Consider the following 15301-nt stretch of genomic DNA (forward strand, 5'->3'; position numbering starts at 1 on the left):
AATAATAAAATAACACACACGAAGCACACAATAGAAGCACATTAAAATGACTAAAACTTAAAATAAAAAGAAAATTGAGAATATAACAAATAGCTAGTTATTTAAGAATATTAATAAATAGGACTACTATAATAGTATATAGATAATACTAAAAATATCACTGCTTTGGGGGTTGACCTGCTCGAATAAAAGTTTTTTTTTTTTTCTAGAAAGACTGATAGGTTTAGTGTAGCTGTTCACGTGATACGAGTGTATTTTAAATGTGTTAATAATTTATTCATGCAAATAAATACATCAATAAATAGTGCACATTACATTTGAATGAGAAGTCAGGAAGTATAACCAATGCCTGTCACTGTCAATGTATTAGAAACTCAGTTTCCCAGCATCCTTTACTGAAACGCGCCGACATAGTGTCGTAAATCATCCGCTCTGCGTTACGGCAGATACTAGGCCAGTGTGGAGTGAATTGAGTAATGGCAGGAACAGACACGAGATAGTCCACGAACCTTACGTTATTCGTACATTTATCAGGTACCGGCAGCCGGACGGGCGTCTGTCCTTGTCGTCGTTCGCTGTGAGAGGCTGATTCTGACCCCGTTTTTCTGTCATAGTAACTGTATGCAGTGGAATGGCTGAAGTGCAGCCTGGGCCTAACGCACTGCCTTCATCCCCGAGCGAGATCTCACCACTGCCCGTGGACGGGTGCATCTTACTGGGCCACGACGATGAGGGACGGGACATCATCATCAGCCCCGGCGCGGGACACCAGCACGCCAGCGACTATAAGGCGATCGTCAAATCCAACCAGAACAACGTGCATCCGAACGCATCAGCCGCCCAGTTCCACACAGCCCAGCTGAACGGGGTCCAGTGCAACCACTCTCACCTCCAGAACCACGTCCAACAACACCGGCCGTCCGACAATCAAAACGCCGCTTCCGATCACCACCTGGACGGGATCGGTGAAACACAGGGCGATCACACGGAAAACAACAACTTCACGAGAAATAAACGATGTAGCGTTAGTGATAAATCGCAGAGCCAGTCGCCGCCGAACAACGGGATAAACTGCACTGACAGTATGGCGATAACGGAGAGCAGCTCGTGTCGACTGGAGAACGATGTAAGTAGCAGGACTGGTTCGGGGGATCGGGCTCGAGCGGCAGCGGCAGCGCTGATGGACGGGGCTGAGTCAGGCCCAGGGCCGCAGCGCGCTCGAGTAGAACACGCGGCGGCTGACAGCGCTCCGGTGGCGGGGATGTCGAGACTCGCGCTGGAGGAGCACGACGAGTCCATCCGATACGTGAGATACGAGTCTGAGCTCCAGATGCCTGATATCATCCGACTCATCACTAAAGACTTATCTGAGCCCTACTCCATTTACACCTATAGGTACTTTATTCACAACTGGCCTCAGCTCTGCTTTCTGGTATGTATGCTGTCATTCAGTTATTCTTGATGGTGTTGAAGAGATCAGTATCAAAGCCCTCAGTATCATCTCTGATATAACAAAATGTTTAGCGTGCATGTATAAAATATTACTAATTAATTAGCATTTTAGTTTATCTAGGATTTCAAATGATATTCCAATGTGCATCAGAGAATAGTACGGTATTACCATGATTGTAAACACGTTACTATAGTTAGTTTCCACATAAATAAATAAATAAATATTTTTTACCATGGTATGTCTTAAAAAAAAGACCATTATATAACCATGTCCAAAACATTATACTATTTATTGTTTTATTTTTTACACGTTTGTTTATTTTTTTTCCCCCAATGTCATATTGATTGAAGTGATGGCCTGCCCTTTACTCCTCGTCATATTTAAACACATTAAACACATCTGAAATTTTACCATGGTTTTACTGTAGTAACACTACTATCTGTCTTCTATTATTAGTAGTATATTACTATTTTTACCTTTTTGTCTCTCATAAATAATCATTAGATAGTATCATCAATATTAGAGCATCCAGCATCATCTCTAATATGATAATATCATGGTATAGTGCTATATAAAATTTTACTGACTGACTAACATTTTTGTATGTCTCGATTGTAAATGCTATTCCAATGTATAACAAAGAATAACATATTATCACCCTGCTATGTGTCCAAAACATTGGCATGACCATGTTTCCGTGACTGTAATTAACATAGTATTGATATAGTACGTGTCCCCAGTGTAAAGTATAAACAAAATATACATTTTGTAGCATTGTATGTCAAACCCCCCCCCCCCCCCCAAAAAAAAAAAAACATACTGTTTGTTTATTGTATTTGGTATGTATTTTTAAATGATTGTCCATTTTTTCCCTCCAAATGTCATATTGTTTAAAGTAATAATTTAGTTCGTGTCAAAGGACACACATGTAGTAACATGACTATATATTATTGTAATGTATCTTTTTCAAGAATGATGTGTCATATTAAATCAATGAGGGGACCAAGAAGTGTCATGGTACTCCTGGTTTGTTATTGTTTTTTTTTTTTTTTGTAACAAAGTGTACCATGTTAATACCATGCATTTTGGACAAATGCTATGGTAGGTTCATCATTTTTTTTTTTTTTATATAATAAAAAACCATAGTTTCTTTCATAGAAACTGTAGTTATATGAATCTAACCATTGTAATGAGGAGCATGCCACATCATGGTTTTTACCTGTGGTTACTATGTCCGCAGTTAAAAGAAATACCACAGTTAAACTATGGTGACTATGGCAGAACTATGGTACATTCAGAGGTGTCAGAGTGTATTTTTTATCTTTATTAATGCTGCCAGGTCAGGGGTGGGGTTATTAGCACAAACTGAGCCTAATAATAGAGATATTTGTCATTATTTTGCTCGTAGTTCAAAGGCCACAAGAGTAATTGCAGTGTCTTGAAGACTCTGTTTCTGTGATGTGTCACAGGCAATGGTTGAGAAGGACTGTGTTGGTGCCATTGTGTGTAAGCTAGACATGCATAAGAAGATGTTCCGTCGCGGATACATCGCCATGCTTGCTGTGGACTCCAAATTTCGCAGGAAAGGCATCGGTAAGAGCCGTGCTAGCATTGTAGCCCTCATCTCAGAATGGCAACAGAAACAGATCTTTTTATAGGACACACATCTGCTTCAGTGTCAGCTCATGGATACATTTTAGTGCCTTTGAACTGCTATGAATCAAGGGTTTGTGTTGAAGGAACCCAATCATTCCATGTGTTTTTCTTTTCTCCATTCAGTGTTGTGTTATTTACCATGTTCAACAGGTTTTTGTAATATGTGTTATGAATGATTAAAGGTTGTACTTATTTTTTATTAGGCACCAACCTTGTTAAAAAGGCCATCTATGCTATGGTGGAGGGGGATTGTGATGAGGTAAGACATTAATCTTGTGAAGATTTCACGCTATGGGTTGTTTTTCGGAATGGAGCACTACTACAAACTTCACGCTACACAGTCGAGGTAGACTTAGAAGCATGGATTCTCCCAGGCGAGACTGAAAATGCTTTTCTTCTGAATCATTCCTCAAGTTATTGTTAATAGTATTACTAATATTAAAATAACTGTTACATCACATTTGAAGTTATTGATTTAATTTTAAAATAGTAAATTAAATATTTGTAAATGTTTTAAACTGCCTTATGCTACGTTGTTGTCCTGTGAACCAACACTGGATGGTTTTTCACTTATCTTAGAAATAAATGCAATTCATCATTATATTGTTAAATATGATTGTGATGCATTTAGAATGAGCATTTTAAAAATTATTATTGTTTTGTTTGTTTTTTGTTTAGTGGAAGATTGGTTATATTACTTTGTGAGATACATCATCCCAGACTAAGCAGTCAGGTTGTACACTGCAAATGTAGTATATGTACATGTACTCTACCATTCATAAGTGCTTAAATTTACTTTTATTCAGCAAGGATGTATGAAATGAATCAAAAGTTACAGTAAGGACTTTTACCTTATTAAAAATGTATTTAAAATAATTACTATTTTCAACTATTCATCAAAAAACTTGGAAAAAAAAATGTATCACGTTTCCACCAAAATACAGTATTAAGCAGCACAACCATTTTCAACATTGATAATAAAAAGAAATGTTTCTTGAGCAGCAAATCAGTATATTAGAATGATTTCTGAAGGATCATGTGACACTGAAGACTGGAGTAATGATGCTGAAAATTCAGCTTTGCGTCACAGGATGCATCACTGTTGCATCACTGTGATAAATGACATTTTATTTTAAATGGTAAGATTTCACAATATTACTGTTTTTTTACTAACCAAATAGTTCTAGTGAGCATAAGAGACTTCTTTTAAAAACATTAAAGGGGTCATATGATGCTGCTGTAAAGAACATTATTTGGTGTAATGAAATGTGTTTATGTTTTTTAGGGTTTAAGGTTAAAAAAACACATTATTTTTCCACATACTGTACACATATTGTTTCTCCACTATGCCCCGCCTAAATGCTGAAACATTTAGTTTTTTACAAAGCTCATCGGGTCTGAAAAGTGAGGTGTGCACTGATTGACCAACTATCCAATGCGTTGTGATTGGCCGAATGCCTCAAGTGTGTGACGGAAATGTTACGGCCCTCAACACTGTGATACCTTGTCTCGCAGTGTTGCCAAGTCTGCATTTTTTTCCGCGAAATTGAGCTACTTTAACACTGTTGCCGCGGGTTGTTTTTCATGTCCGCTGGTTGAAGCGACCACAATAACATGATATTTAGGCCTGAAATGTGAATTTTACCAGGGGAACCCCACCAAAAAAACATTTATTTTACTCCTGGAAAGCGATTTTTTTTACGGGGGATCCCCCTCTAAATGCGATTGTGCTAGTTTTCAGTAGAGATTGGCCTGGTTTTTGTTGAGAAACCTGGCAACCCTGGTGTGTCCGGTCTGAACACCGGCGCGACAAGACAATAACAATAAAACCCATCATTAACGTAGCATTTGTTGCATCCAGTCGGGACTACATACATAATTACTGATTATAATGACTTATACTGTCTTTTTACGTGTTGCGTTGCATTGCGCAGCGTAAACACAAAACCATGTCTGCATTTGTGATCGGAGAAACGACAAACAACAAGCGCTACTCTACACTACTCAAAACTCCTTTAATCCTTTAAATATGTAAACATACTTACAGACTGTGAGTCAGAAGTGCGGGCATTGTAGTCTTCACTCTCAGGAAACAGTCCTCCATAAAATGTGCTGCTCACATCTGAATATTTGGGTTGAACTGTTCTGGAACAGTGTTGTAAATACAACTTTAACCACTGATTTCTAGTTGTTTCCTTCTTTTGGAAGACCAAACAAAGTATTTTCACTTTCACAACAAAACACACAACCTCTCCATGACATGGCGGCGGCAGCAACAGCAAGAATCAAAGTTACGCCTTCTTTCTTTGCGTGAACATTTGGGCAAATCTTTCCACATTGTGACGTAGGTATGTGGGGGGGCGTGTTTTAAACGAGCCGTTTTAGGAGGGCGTGGATAAGTCTTAACTTTTATAAAGAATATCTCTTTGGGTTTGAGACTTTAATCTTTGCAACTTTAGGGATCTTATCTATTTTACGAACAGCTTGTAACACTTCAAAGAGAAAAGAAAACTTTGAAATCGCCATCATATGACCCCTTTAAGAAATAGTCTACATAAAATTCAAACACTATGTTCCAACTAAGAGTATGTAGTAGTGCCATTCCAAATATGCCACAACTTCTGTCTTCCCTCATCTATGCTTTATTTGTAAGTGCATTCCAAAACCTGTACTATGCCCATTTTGTATACATGCTTTGTTCTCATCCTTAGGTGGTGCTAGAGACGGAAATCACCAACAAATCGGCCCTGAAACTCTATGAGAACTTGGCTTTTGTCAGGGACAAGCGGCTGTTTAGATATTATTTAAATGGAGTGGATGCACTTCGGCTCAAACTCTGGCTTCGCTAAATCAAACTACGGGGTCCCTCAACTCTTTTCTCCATCCCTTTGGCCTCCTCTTCCTCCGCCGCAGTCGTCTGGCTCAGATCACCTGACTTCCCATCAATAGAAAGACACTCGACCTCTGCTGAGCCATAAAGGGCAAACTCTGAGGGAAAATTCAACCAATCATAATAGTGTTTTAAGAACTTTTGTGCGAAAGAAAGAGAGGTTGTTGCGAAAAAAAAAAAAAAAAAAGTTGGGTACTAATATGACACTGACACGGAAAAGGAAACGCGGGAGCTTCTGTGCTCAGGTGTCAATAGCCTGACTTAAGACCTCTGTGTATTTGTGTTGGCCAGCGGAGATGAGCTGGGCCGAACATGTTGACGGCATCCGTGAAATGTATCATGCCGAAAGTAAACAATGCGCCACACCTCTGTTGGTGTTTTTTTTTTTTTACGAACAATCACAAATCGAAGGATGGAAATGTTTAAACCAACTACTCAAATCAATTTTTGTTTTACTTTCTTTTTCTTCTTTTCTTAAAAAGAGAGTGCACGGGAGCATTGCAGGTTGCAATTGTGTTGTAGCCTGCTGCTTCGCGTTGTTTTGTTTTTGTTAGTTTTTTTTTTTCCATACTGGGGTCTGTGGTTTGTTTTATGCGTTTGTAATTTTGTTTTTTTGGAAAACACTGAGCAGAGCTTTGTCGGCTTTAGAAGTTTGATCTTTGATAAACTAACATACGCAGATTCAGAAACGCTTTAACCTGAATGCTGTGAAGCAGTACAGATGGCACCTCTGCTCTTTTAAGTTGGTCTTATTAGCTCACGTTATGCCATATTGGTTTATGTGACTTGTGATTCTAACACAAATATCGTCATCTCACCATACAAGATGTCTCGATGGTTTCTTCATGAGTGTTTTGTACTACTAAATTGAAATGAATAATCTAAATGGGCATAAAAGGAGAGTATTCCCTGTTATTTGAGGACTTTTTACCAGAGTCATCATCATAGATTCTCCCCTTTCCATGTCTTATACAATGTTTGGATATTCAGATATGCTGACCTAGACAAATGAACCTCAAACGGACGCATTTCTAATTTTTTGCACTGATTAGATGGGGTATAATTTCCTTGTCCGCCACTGCGTTAGTGGACCAGTAGGGGGGCAGAATACAGATCTCACCAGCTCAGTTGCTCCAATGGACTCATGCAAATAGTTGCTTTAAAGTCATGAAACAGACTGATTTATATGCAAGATGATCATTTTGAGGTGTTTTAAAATTTAACGGAGGAAGTTCCTGGAGGTTAGCATTTTTATGGGTTTGTGTTTAACAGTAGTGTGCTGTGGCAGGTTGTACCATCACTCATGTTGTATGTAAGTGTTTCTATGTCATTGCCAATAGACCCCCATTTTGCTTTGCTGCTGGCTCATGAGTTGTTTTTGGAAGAAAACCTTTTCGTTTTTTCAAGTTTGGAGTGGGAAACAAGTTTTTTTGATTTGCTAAATGTACATATGGAAGTTTGATTTGTAGTTTTTGATTGTCATTGGAAAAGTTCCCCATAGAGATGCTGCTCTCAGTTCTTGAGAAGATTGATGGGTTGCTTTATAAATTCGCGCTTAAATAGACTGATTTTGCTGATGGATTTATGGGACGAGGAATTAATGCATCTTTTTTTTGGGGGGGTTCTGTTTAGTTGCAATTTTTTAAAGCCCAAATTGTAGTACATTTCCCAGAAATGTAACGGCCCCATCAATACCCTTTGACGCATCAGACCGTGTGCTGTCTGTCAGCAAGGCTCAGGTGTTTGGTTTCTGTTCAATTCTACTTTCACTTGTCAGAGGCTCCTTTCAAGGTCCCAGTGGTTATTAACAGCCACCTTGTCTTTGTAAGGACTTTATTCCTTTTGATTTGTGGACAGTAGCTGTTAAAGATGGAAATTTGAGAGCCTTTGAGTAATTTTCATCTAAACAGGCCATCTAAGTCAGTCTTTTCAATTACAGATGTAAATTAAGTCTGAAATCAAGAGATAGTTTAGATTCACATCATTTACTCACCATCATATTATTCCATAATTAATGCGTGTTTGTGTTCTGTAGAACACAATAGAAGATATTTTGATAAATCAGTTTTTTTTTTGTCCATGCAGTCAAGAGTCGCCCAGGTTCAAAACAACAATGGAACCCACTTACTTTTATTTGATGGACAAAAGCAGTTGAAACGTTCTTCAAAATATATTATTTTATGTTCTGCTGAAGGAAGAAAGTCATGTAGGTTTGGAACAACATTAGGGTGAGTAAATGATGACAGTTTTCTTTTTTGGTTAAGTGTCCTGTTAATAAAATTCAAAACCTTTCACAAGCTGCCAACCTTGACAGACAATAATGCATTTCTGGCTGTCGATCTCTCATCATTATATGCTGCCCATATTTTTGTATCGATGAATACTTATTGATTTTAAAATTGTGGTTGGCACAATGATGTTGTTTTGCACTGCCAATATCTGACTTTTGTGGATTATTTTTGTAAGCTGTCCCATCAAATGTTATGGCCATTTAACAGCTTTAGACCGAACAGCTGGCAGGTTCTAGCTGGATAAGATCACATATTTAGATTATGTGGACACTAATCTGACTGGCTTCTGTTTTGGGGAATTATTCATTGATGGGACTAATTTTGATTCTGCACTTTGTGGTTAATTCTCATCCCTGTAAACGGTGGAGTTTATGTTGTAGTTAGTGTACTTTCAGCTAATGATTTGGACAAGCGAGACAATGCTCTACAAACATGGATACATTTTGTTGGGGAAAGAGCGACCGTTTGCATGTTGATTAAAATTTTCTCCACCCTTCTTTCTCCCACTTTCACCCCTGGCAAAATGTCTTGCAAAAGTTTATTTGTTTTCAAGTGGACAACAGACCTGGTTTAAAAATTATAAATAAATTATTTGATTTTTAAGCAAATGTAGTAGCTTGTTCTTTCTGAAAGGAGACCTGGGGACTTTTATAACTTTTCATTTTGAATGTATTGCTTTTCATAAAATTTTAATTATGTGGTTTATTTTATTGATTAAAGGTTAAGTATGTAAATATGTGCTACTAGTTGCAACCAAGCCAAACATAGTGGTATTTTTTTTTAAGGCAGAGCTACATATTTGGCTACATAATGGTAGCCAGGGAATTGTCAGGAACTTGTTTGCAACGTCATTTTTAAAATTAGTTTTGATGCTGCTAGTAGTGCAGAAATTAGAAATTTGACTTTTAAACCTTGCTTACTCCAGTATAAAAAAAAAAGTAATTGCAGCAAAAGTGACAAAGTTTGACATTAGCTGTGCTCAGATGTAGTTTTATTTATTTACCTCATCAGTAGTACTTGATTATCCATGGGTTTTAATTTGAATAAGTACACTAATTTAAATCTGTTAAAATTCATTTTTGTTGTCAAGAGGAGGCAGCTGTACTCGAAACCACCACAGTGTTTATTTTAACATGATAATTGCACAAGACCAATTTACATGACACAATTTTTTTTTTATATATTCCTCAGACTACATCCAATCCTGTTTTTTACAGTCACATCATGTGTGAGGTTTATACCATTTTTAAGTTTATGTATAAAAGGTCACTTCATTCTTTGTTTTTCCTCATGGTTTTATTGAAAAAGTGCAAATCTCCCTATTTTTAGGATGGTGGGTTAAAACTGGGCAGTTCGTTGCCTAATGGTTAGAGATTTGGACTTGTAACCCAAAGGTCATGGGTTCGAGTCTCTGTACCAGCAGGGATTGTAGGTGGGGGGAGTGCATGACTGAGGTGAGACCCTTGAGCAAGTCACTGAACCCCCAACTGTTTCCTGGGCTCTGCAGCAAAAATAGCTGCCCACTGCTCTGAGTGTGTCTGTGTGTGTACTCTTGGACGGGTTAAATGCAGAGCACAAATTGTGAGTATGGTACACTATACTTGGCTGCACGTCACTTCATTTCACACTTTGATAGTTCACCCAAAAATGAAAATTTGACTTTAGGCTGAGGATCCATTGGTGAGCAAGTGATGCTTAGTTCTTCTATTTTATTTTATTTATTTATTTATTTATTTATTTATTTATGCCTAGTTAAAAAAGACAGATTCCCGCAGAATAGAAAATTATCATAAACATTGCATGTTATTGGAACACCTTTTTATATTGGACAAAATAATGGGAGGAAATGGGTTTGCAGGGGGTTTGTCATTTGGTTGCAGGGGGATTATGATCTGGTGACATAAGGGATTCTGGTTTTTGGGATTGTAGTATTGTCTTTGAGTAGATTGTAGTTTGAGTCAGGAGGACATTCTGTGTCGAGTGCTTCAGATTTCTCCACAATCTAAAGACATGCGGGACAGGTGAATTGCAGGTGAAATTGCCGCTCATGTGTGAGTGTTTGTTAGACCTTCGATGGACTGCATGATCCAGGGTGTTTCCCTGCAGCCCGAGATGCACAAATAGGCTTTAGCATCACCACAGGACAAGCAAATTTGTAAAATCGGGATTGATGTTGCAACCTTTTTCTTCAGCAGCCCAGGTAGTTAACATTACGCTTTCACTATTGTGGAAGAACTATTCCAGATTAAATTGCTCCAGTTTACACCTGGCAAGAAATGGAAGGATCAAAGTTTATCTGTAAAGTACTGTTGACTTGCACCTGAATTCTGCAGACTCCACAGGAATTATAAACAGGTATGGCCTGCTTGTTTGTTACGAAGTTGTAGTTGTACTAGATAACTACTGTAATCACATCTCCCTCTCATTTATGAACTGAAGGATGAGTTAATGGTTTCTGTGTAATTGACAACATACCACAGATGCAGTACAAATTAGATTGAAAAATTATTTAATGTACACTTGTGCTCGCATCCTCTCAGACTAACTGTGCTTTTCAGAGTCTGCCTGTAACAAAGGCCTCTTTTTAATTTCCCATTCTTCCTGTAGATAGATTTTCCTGGATAAACCAGAGTAATGTCCATGCTCGTTTTCAGTATGCCAAGGTAACTTCACGTTTGCATTGCAAGGCCTTTGCACAGTTTCTGTCAAACCACTGTCCAGATCTGTTCTACTCCTTGGAGAGTTCTTGTGACAACATTCCTTCCCCAGACCTCTACATTTCTGGTCTTTTACCTCTGGCGGAATTCCATTTTCAATTAGTGGTTTGTCACTCATTGTGTCTCCCATGTTTTGGTCTGTCAACTGTGGACTTGGCTGCAGCAGCTCCCTTACATCCAGAAGCCGTCCTTCAGACTCATCCCAGAAGATGTTTTGTTGCATTGGCCTGGACACAAGCCGAACCCTCTGTCTTCCTTCCATCACATCTCCTTCCACTGTCACATAAGACAAGACATCAGTGAGGTTAAGTACTTAACCAAAATGGAAAGGACCATTTGGGCAATTCAAAAATTGGTAAAATGATTGAACTGAAGGACTCACGATAAGTGGTGTATACCCTCTTCTGTTCCCCTCGACTTTCCCTAAAGCACCTCTGCTGAGCTTGCCACTTCTTGGTTGCTTGGCGACTGAGCATCGTCTGTGCCAGCAGGAGACCTTTCATGTGTCCCTGCGAAGGTCAAGAACGCTTGAGTGATCCCCCTAAAAATAGCCTCAGTGTGTAAATGTAATTCCAAGTGCCATTTTTAAGTAGTTGCTAAAATCTTGTCATGACACTTCTTGAAGCCTCAATAGAAAGTGTCCTACCTTTGGTTTAAAGATTGAGAGACTGAGATATGGTTTCAGTGATGCATTTATACAATTAAAATTGACTGGAAAGGTTGGTTAAGAACGTGCAAGTAAAGCTCTCTCTCAGTGTCGACGGCACTGGGATTTCCAGGGTTGTGGAGAAGGGATCTACTCCTGGTCCCCTGTACCCTGATGATGGATCCCAGAGTTGAAGGTAACACGGATGCACCCCCCAGCATACTTTTCCACTCCAAGAAACACTGTAATCAGATCTAGTGGGACCACGGGGCAAGGCTCAGTGCTCCACCAGCTGTCAGTCTTCGCCCTCTTTATCTACATCTTTTAGTCTTGAAACACCATCACAAACTCTCCGTTCCTGAGTTGTCACAGATCCAGTGATCAAGGTTGGAGCTTAACTCTGCATTAAAGTGGATCTTGAGGGCCAGAGTTGAGAACCTCTGCTGTACATTATCCCTTTCATATCTTAAAACCATACAGCACTATCCCGTCAATGAATTTGAATTGAATATATTTGGTTTAATGAATGTTTTTATTTTAAACGTCCACCCCTGAAAAAGAGTTGTATACCTGTAGTGTTTTGCTTCTGCCACAGTGCCCCCCAGGGATGGGATTGGAATAGCAGTGGACAGGCCCATTTCTTGACTCCCTGTCCTGACAAAAACAAAATGTATGATGTTCATTAAAAGGTGAGATATTAGCTGCTCTCAGATTTACCCGCTATAAAAACAACTTTAAAATAATTAATTCTTTCAAACAAAAATGAAAGAACATTGAAAGACCTGAAATTCTGTGGATTTGTATGCCACGCATGCATGTTTGACAGGATTCACCTCAGCCCTTATGGCAAGGGTCATTGATTGCCATTCCTGTGAGTTGAATGCACGTAATTAGAATCAAAATTAAAATAATGACTTGAAAGTAACTATACAGTATGTTCAGACCGGACCTTTGCTGGTTGTGGTGGGTGAGACTTAATAATGCTGTGACAAGTTTTATCACAGACACTCTGAGATCCTGTGGGGTGACATCACAACTCACAACACAAGCATGAATGAAATAACCATTTAAAACAAGGCTCACGGACATGCTGTTGTTTTAAAAAATGTTAGGATAAAAAATAGATTGTTAAAACTTAAGTGTATAAAGTGTACTCCACTAAGCACCAAAAGGAACTGCACTGTAAAAATTTAACTTTTAAACAGGTTTTCGGAAAACTTCCCTCATCTGCCATTGGTCAAAACATTAAAATGATTATCCCACCCAGGATGAATTCAGAATAACATACTACCATATTACTCTTACCTATAAATGCTAATAATATACTAGTATGCTAACCTAAATTCAGCCTTATAGTCTCTGCATACTAGGCTGGGATATTATGTAAGAAATTTACACTTCAACCTTATAAGACTTTTTTTGCACTGTGTAATACTTTTTGTCTGAACATTTAGTTAGCAATGTCATAAGTAGACTTTATAGTCGATGCTCTATTTTGCTGAAATTCAAAAGGGTTTAAAATTGATGTCCTAGTTTCAAAAGGCAAAAGCATGAACTGTAGTGCTGTGCAACATATTCATATAATAATATTGTTCATAATTAGTGCCAAATATAAAGTCTAATGATCACAGTACTCACCTGGTTTTAAATTAACAGAATTAGGTATTTTGTGTCTTCCTGTCAGAGGCAGCAGATGGTTTGTATTCCTCTGTCCCACAATCCCTTTCTCTTGCATCTCTGCACCTTTAACAGCAGTGATCATCCATGATGAAGATGGAAACAGAGAAGGTTCATTTGCCCATTGGTTGACAATGAGATGGTGCAACTGGCAAATCCTTGGCCTGGAGCTGCTATTCCCCATAGTGCACTTATACTCTCAGCCAAAGTTAGTTAAATATCAAAATAGGTTCCTCAAGGAACTGCATTAAACTCCATTTCTTGACCTTTTTTCCGAGGTGCAATCCAGGCCTAACTCTTCACTCCATCTGAATGTTGTATCCAGGGCTCCTCACATTTGGTCGAATATGTAACATTGAAGATGAGGGTTTGTATTCTTCAAAAAATGTCTACTTGCATCCGATCCATTTAAACTGTTCGGTTAAGTTTTGACTTATCCTAAACAAAGAGTATTGTCCCTTAGTTCTGCTTAACTGTACAAAATTAAACTCTGGCAAAGTTGTGTTGTGAAATGGCAGGTGCATGCCCCCCTCTCTCGCTTTATATTTCTTGGTTTTGGCGTAATGAGGCAAGTTTCCATGGTGACTGTCCCCACAGGTTACTTTATAACTGTGTGTTAATGCTTGGACGGCGGTGAGAGGGCCCTTCTCTCCACTGATTGCTCAGGCATGCGACTGCTCAGGGGAACCAAGCTTGATGATTGACAGAATTAGTGACAGTTTTCTGTTTGGCTGATTACAGTAGGTATAACTTGATATTAGAGGAAACAAACTTGGCTGGCTAATTTTTTTTTTTTTTTTGAAAAGCTTTTTTTATTTCCATATAGAGATTAATACATATTTATTTTTTTTATATCATTTTCACCAAAAATGTAAATTGTCATCAAATTAACAATAATATAGTTCCCTCTCGATACTTCACTCGTACTGCGTCGCTAGATGCTATGGGAAAAACTTCTTTTTCTCAGAGGACTGAAGCCTTTACAGTCACGCAGTGTAACTGCACAGCCATTGGTTCACAAATGTTTGCATTCTAAAAGAGCATTGTTTCAAATGCCGCACCGTCAGGATTGCACTGCACGCTGACGACGGCCACATAGAGTGCATTTCCTGTCTTGGCAAGCCCCACGCAGAAGCCGCTCTGACCGAGATGGAGTGTTTGTACTGCGTGAACATGAGTCTCGCCTCTCTGCGCACTCGGATCGCTTTCTTTTCAGAGATTAATTCCACCCCTCATGCCCTCCTGTTTTCTTCCTCCTAGGGACCTGTGAGGAAAAAAACAGCAGGGCAAGGGGACTAAACACTCGGCTACGAGCAAGCTCACCCTGGCACAGATACCGCATGCCTCGCTCTCGCCAAGCAGAGAGGATTCTCCCGTCCTATTTTAGGACTTAGACAAACGTCTCTCGGCGGATGCGAGCAATGTGGACTCGTTAGGTGTAATGGAGGATGAGCTATTAGATGACAACATGTCTCTAATAGCATCCGATGCGGAGGAGATGTCGGCCTCTACTATCCCAGCGACGCCGAGCTTTTCTGTGTCCGTGGCACACTCCCTACTCGGCTTGCCTTTGCACATCCTCTTCTTCTGCGCTCTCCTCAGTGGATGACACTGAGGAAAGAGGCTACAAATAACTGCCTCCTCTTGATGAGCCAGGCCTATGTAACAGCTCTGGCCCCTTGAAAAAACCCACAGTGGTTCAAGCAGGACGTGACTAAGGGCTTGATTGACAGAAGGAAGGTTGTCTCGATGGATCCATCCAACATGAGTTGGGGAGCTCTGTGCGAAGGCAAACCGAACTTCTGCTTCTGGTCGGATGCAGAAGGCCGGCTACACATCAACTGCCTCAAGATGATGAAAGTATGTTGAGCCCTTCATACCTTCTTACTGGACCTGAAGGGACACCACATGCTAGTCAGCTCAGACAGCATGACACCGGTGTCCTATATAAAATTCCAAGGCTGGCTCACC

The 15301-nt window shown here is 39.3% G+C and overlaps 1 protein-coding gene and 1 long non-coding RNA gene across 2 annotated transcripts; one reads left to right on the forward strand and one right to left on the reverse strand.

The window, feature by feature from the left end:
• The first annotated feature begins 413 nt into the window (after positions 1 to 413).
• On the forward strand, positions 414 to 6390 carry LOC109107270 (N-alpha-acetyltransferase 30-like). The gene is made up of 4 exons (XM_042774384.1): positions 414 to 1432; positions 2923 to 3046; positions 3313 to 3368; positions 5821 to 6390. Exons 1-4 carry the CDS (start codon positions 632 to 634, stop codon positions 5956 to 5958), a joined length of 1119 nt encoding a protein of 372 aa, XP_042630318.1. The 5' UTR covers positions 414 to 631; the 3' UTR covers positions 5959 to 6390.
• A 6052-nt stretch (positions 6391 to 12442) lies between these two features.
• On the reverse strand, positions 12443 to 13441 carry LOC122148275. The gene is made up of 3 exons (XR_006162222.1): positions 13292 to 13441; positions 12603 to 12670; positions 12443 to 12522 (listed from the first exon to the last, which is right to left on the reverse strand). It is a non-coding gene; the product is annotated as an uncharacterized LOC122148275 (long non-coding RNA).
• Between the last annotated feature and the right edge of the window lie 1860 nt (positions 13442 to 15301).

This window comes from Cyprinus carpio, chromosome A17 (assembly GCF_018340385.1).
Source record: "Cyprinus carpio isolate SPL01 chromosome A17, ASM1834038v1, whole genome shotgun sequence".
Taxonomy (NCBI): domain Eukaryota; kingdom Metazoa; phylum Chordata; class Actinopteri; order Cypriniformes; family Cyprinidae; genus Cyprinus; species Cyprinus carpio.

Coding starts and splice junctions, on each gene's coding strand:
- LOC109107270 (XM_042774384.1), top strand. CDS start 632: ATGGCTGAAGTGCAGCCTGGGCCTAACGCACTGCCTTCATCCCCGAGC. Junction 1,433..2,922: donor GGCCTCAGCTCTGCTTTCTG/GTATGTATGCTG, acceptor GATGTGTCACAG/GCAATGGTTGAGAAGGACTG. Junction 3,369..5,820: donor TGGAGGGGGATTGTGATGAG/GTAAGACATTAA, acceptor TCTCATCCTTAG/GTGGTGCTAGAGACGGAAAT.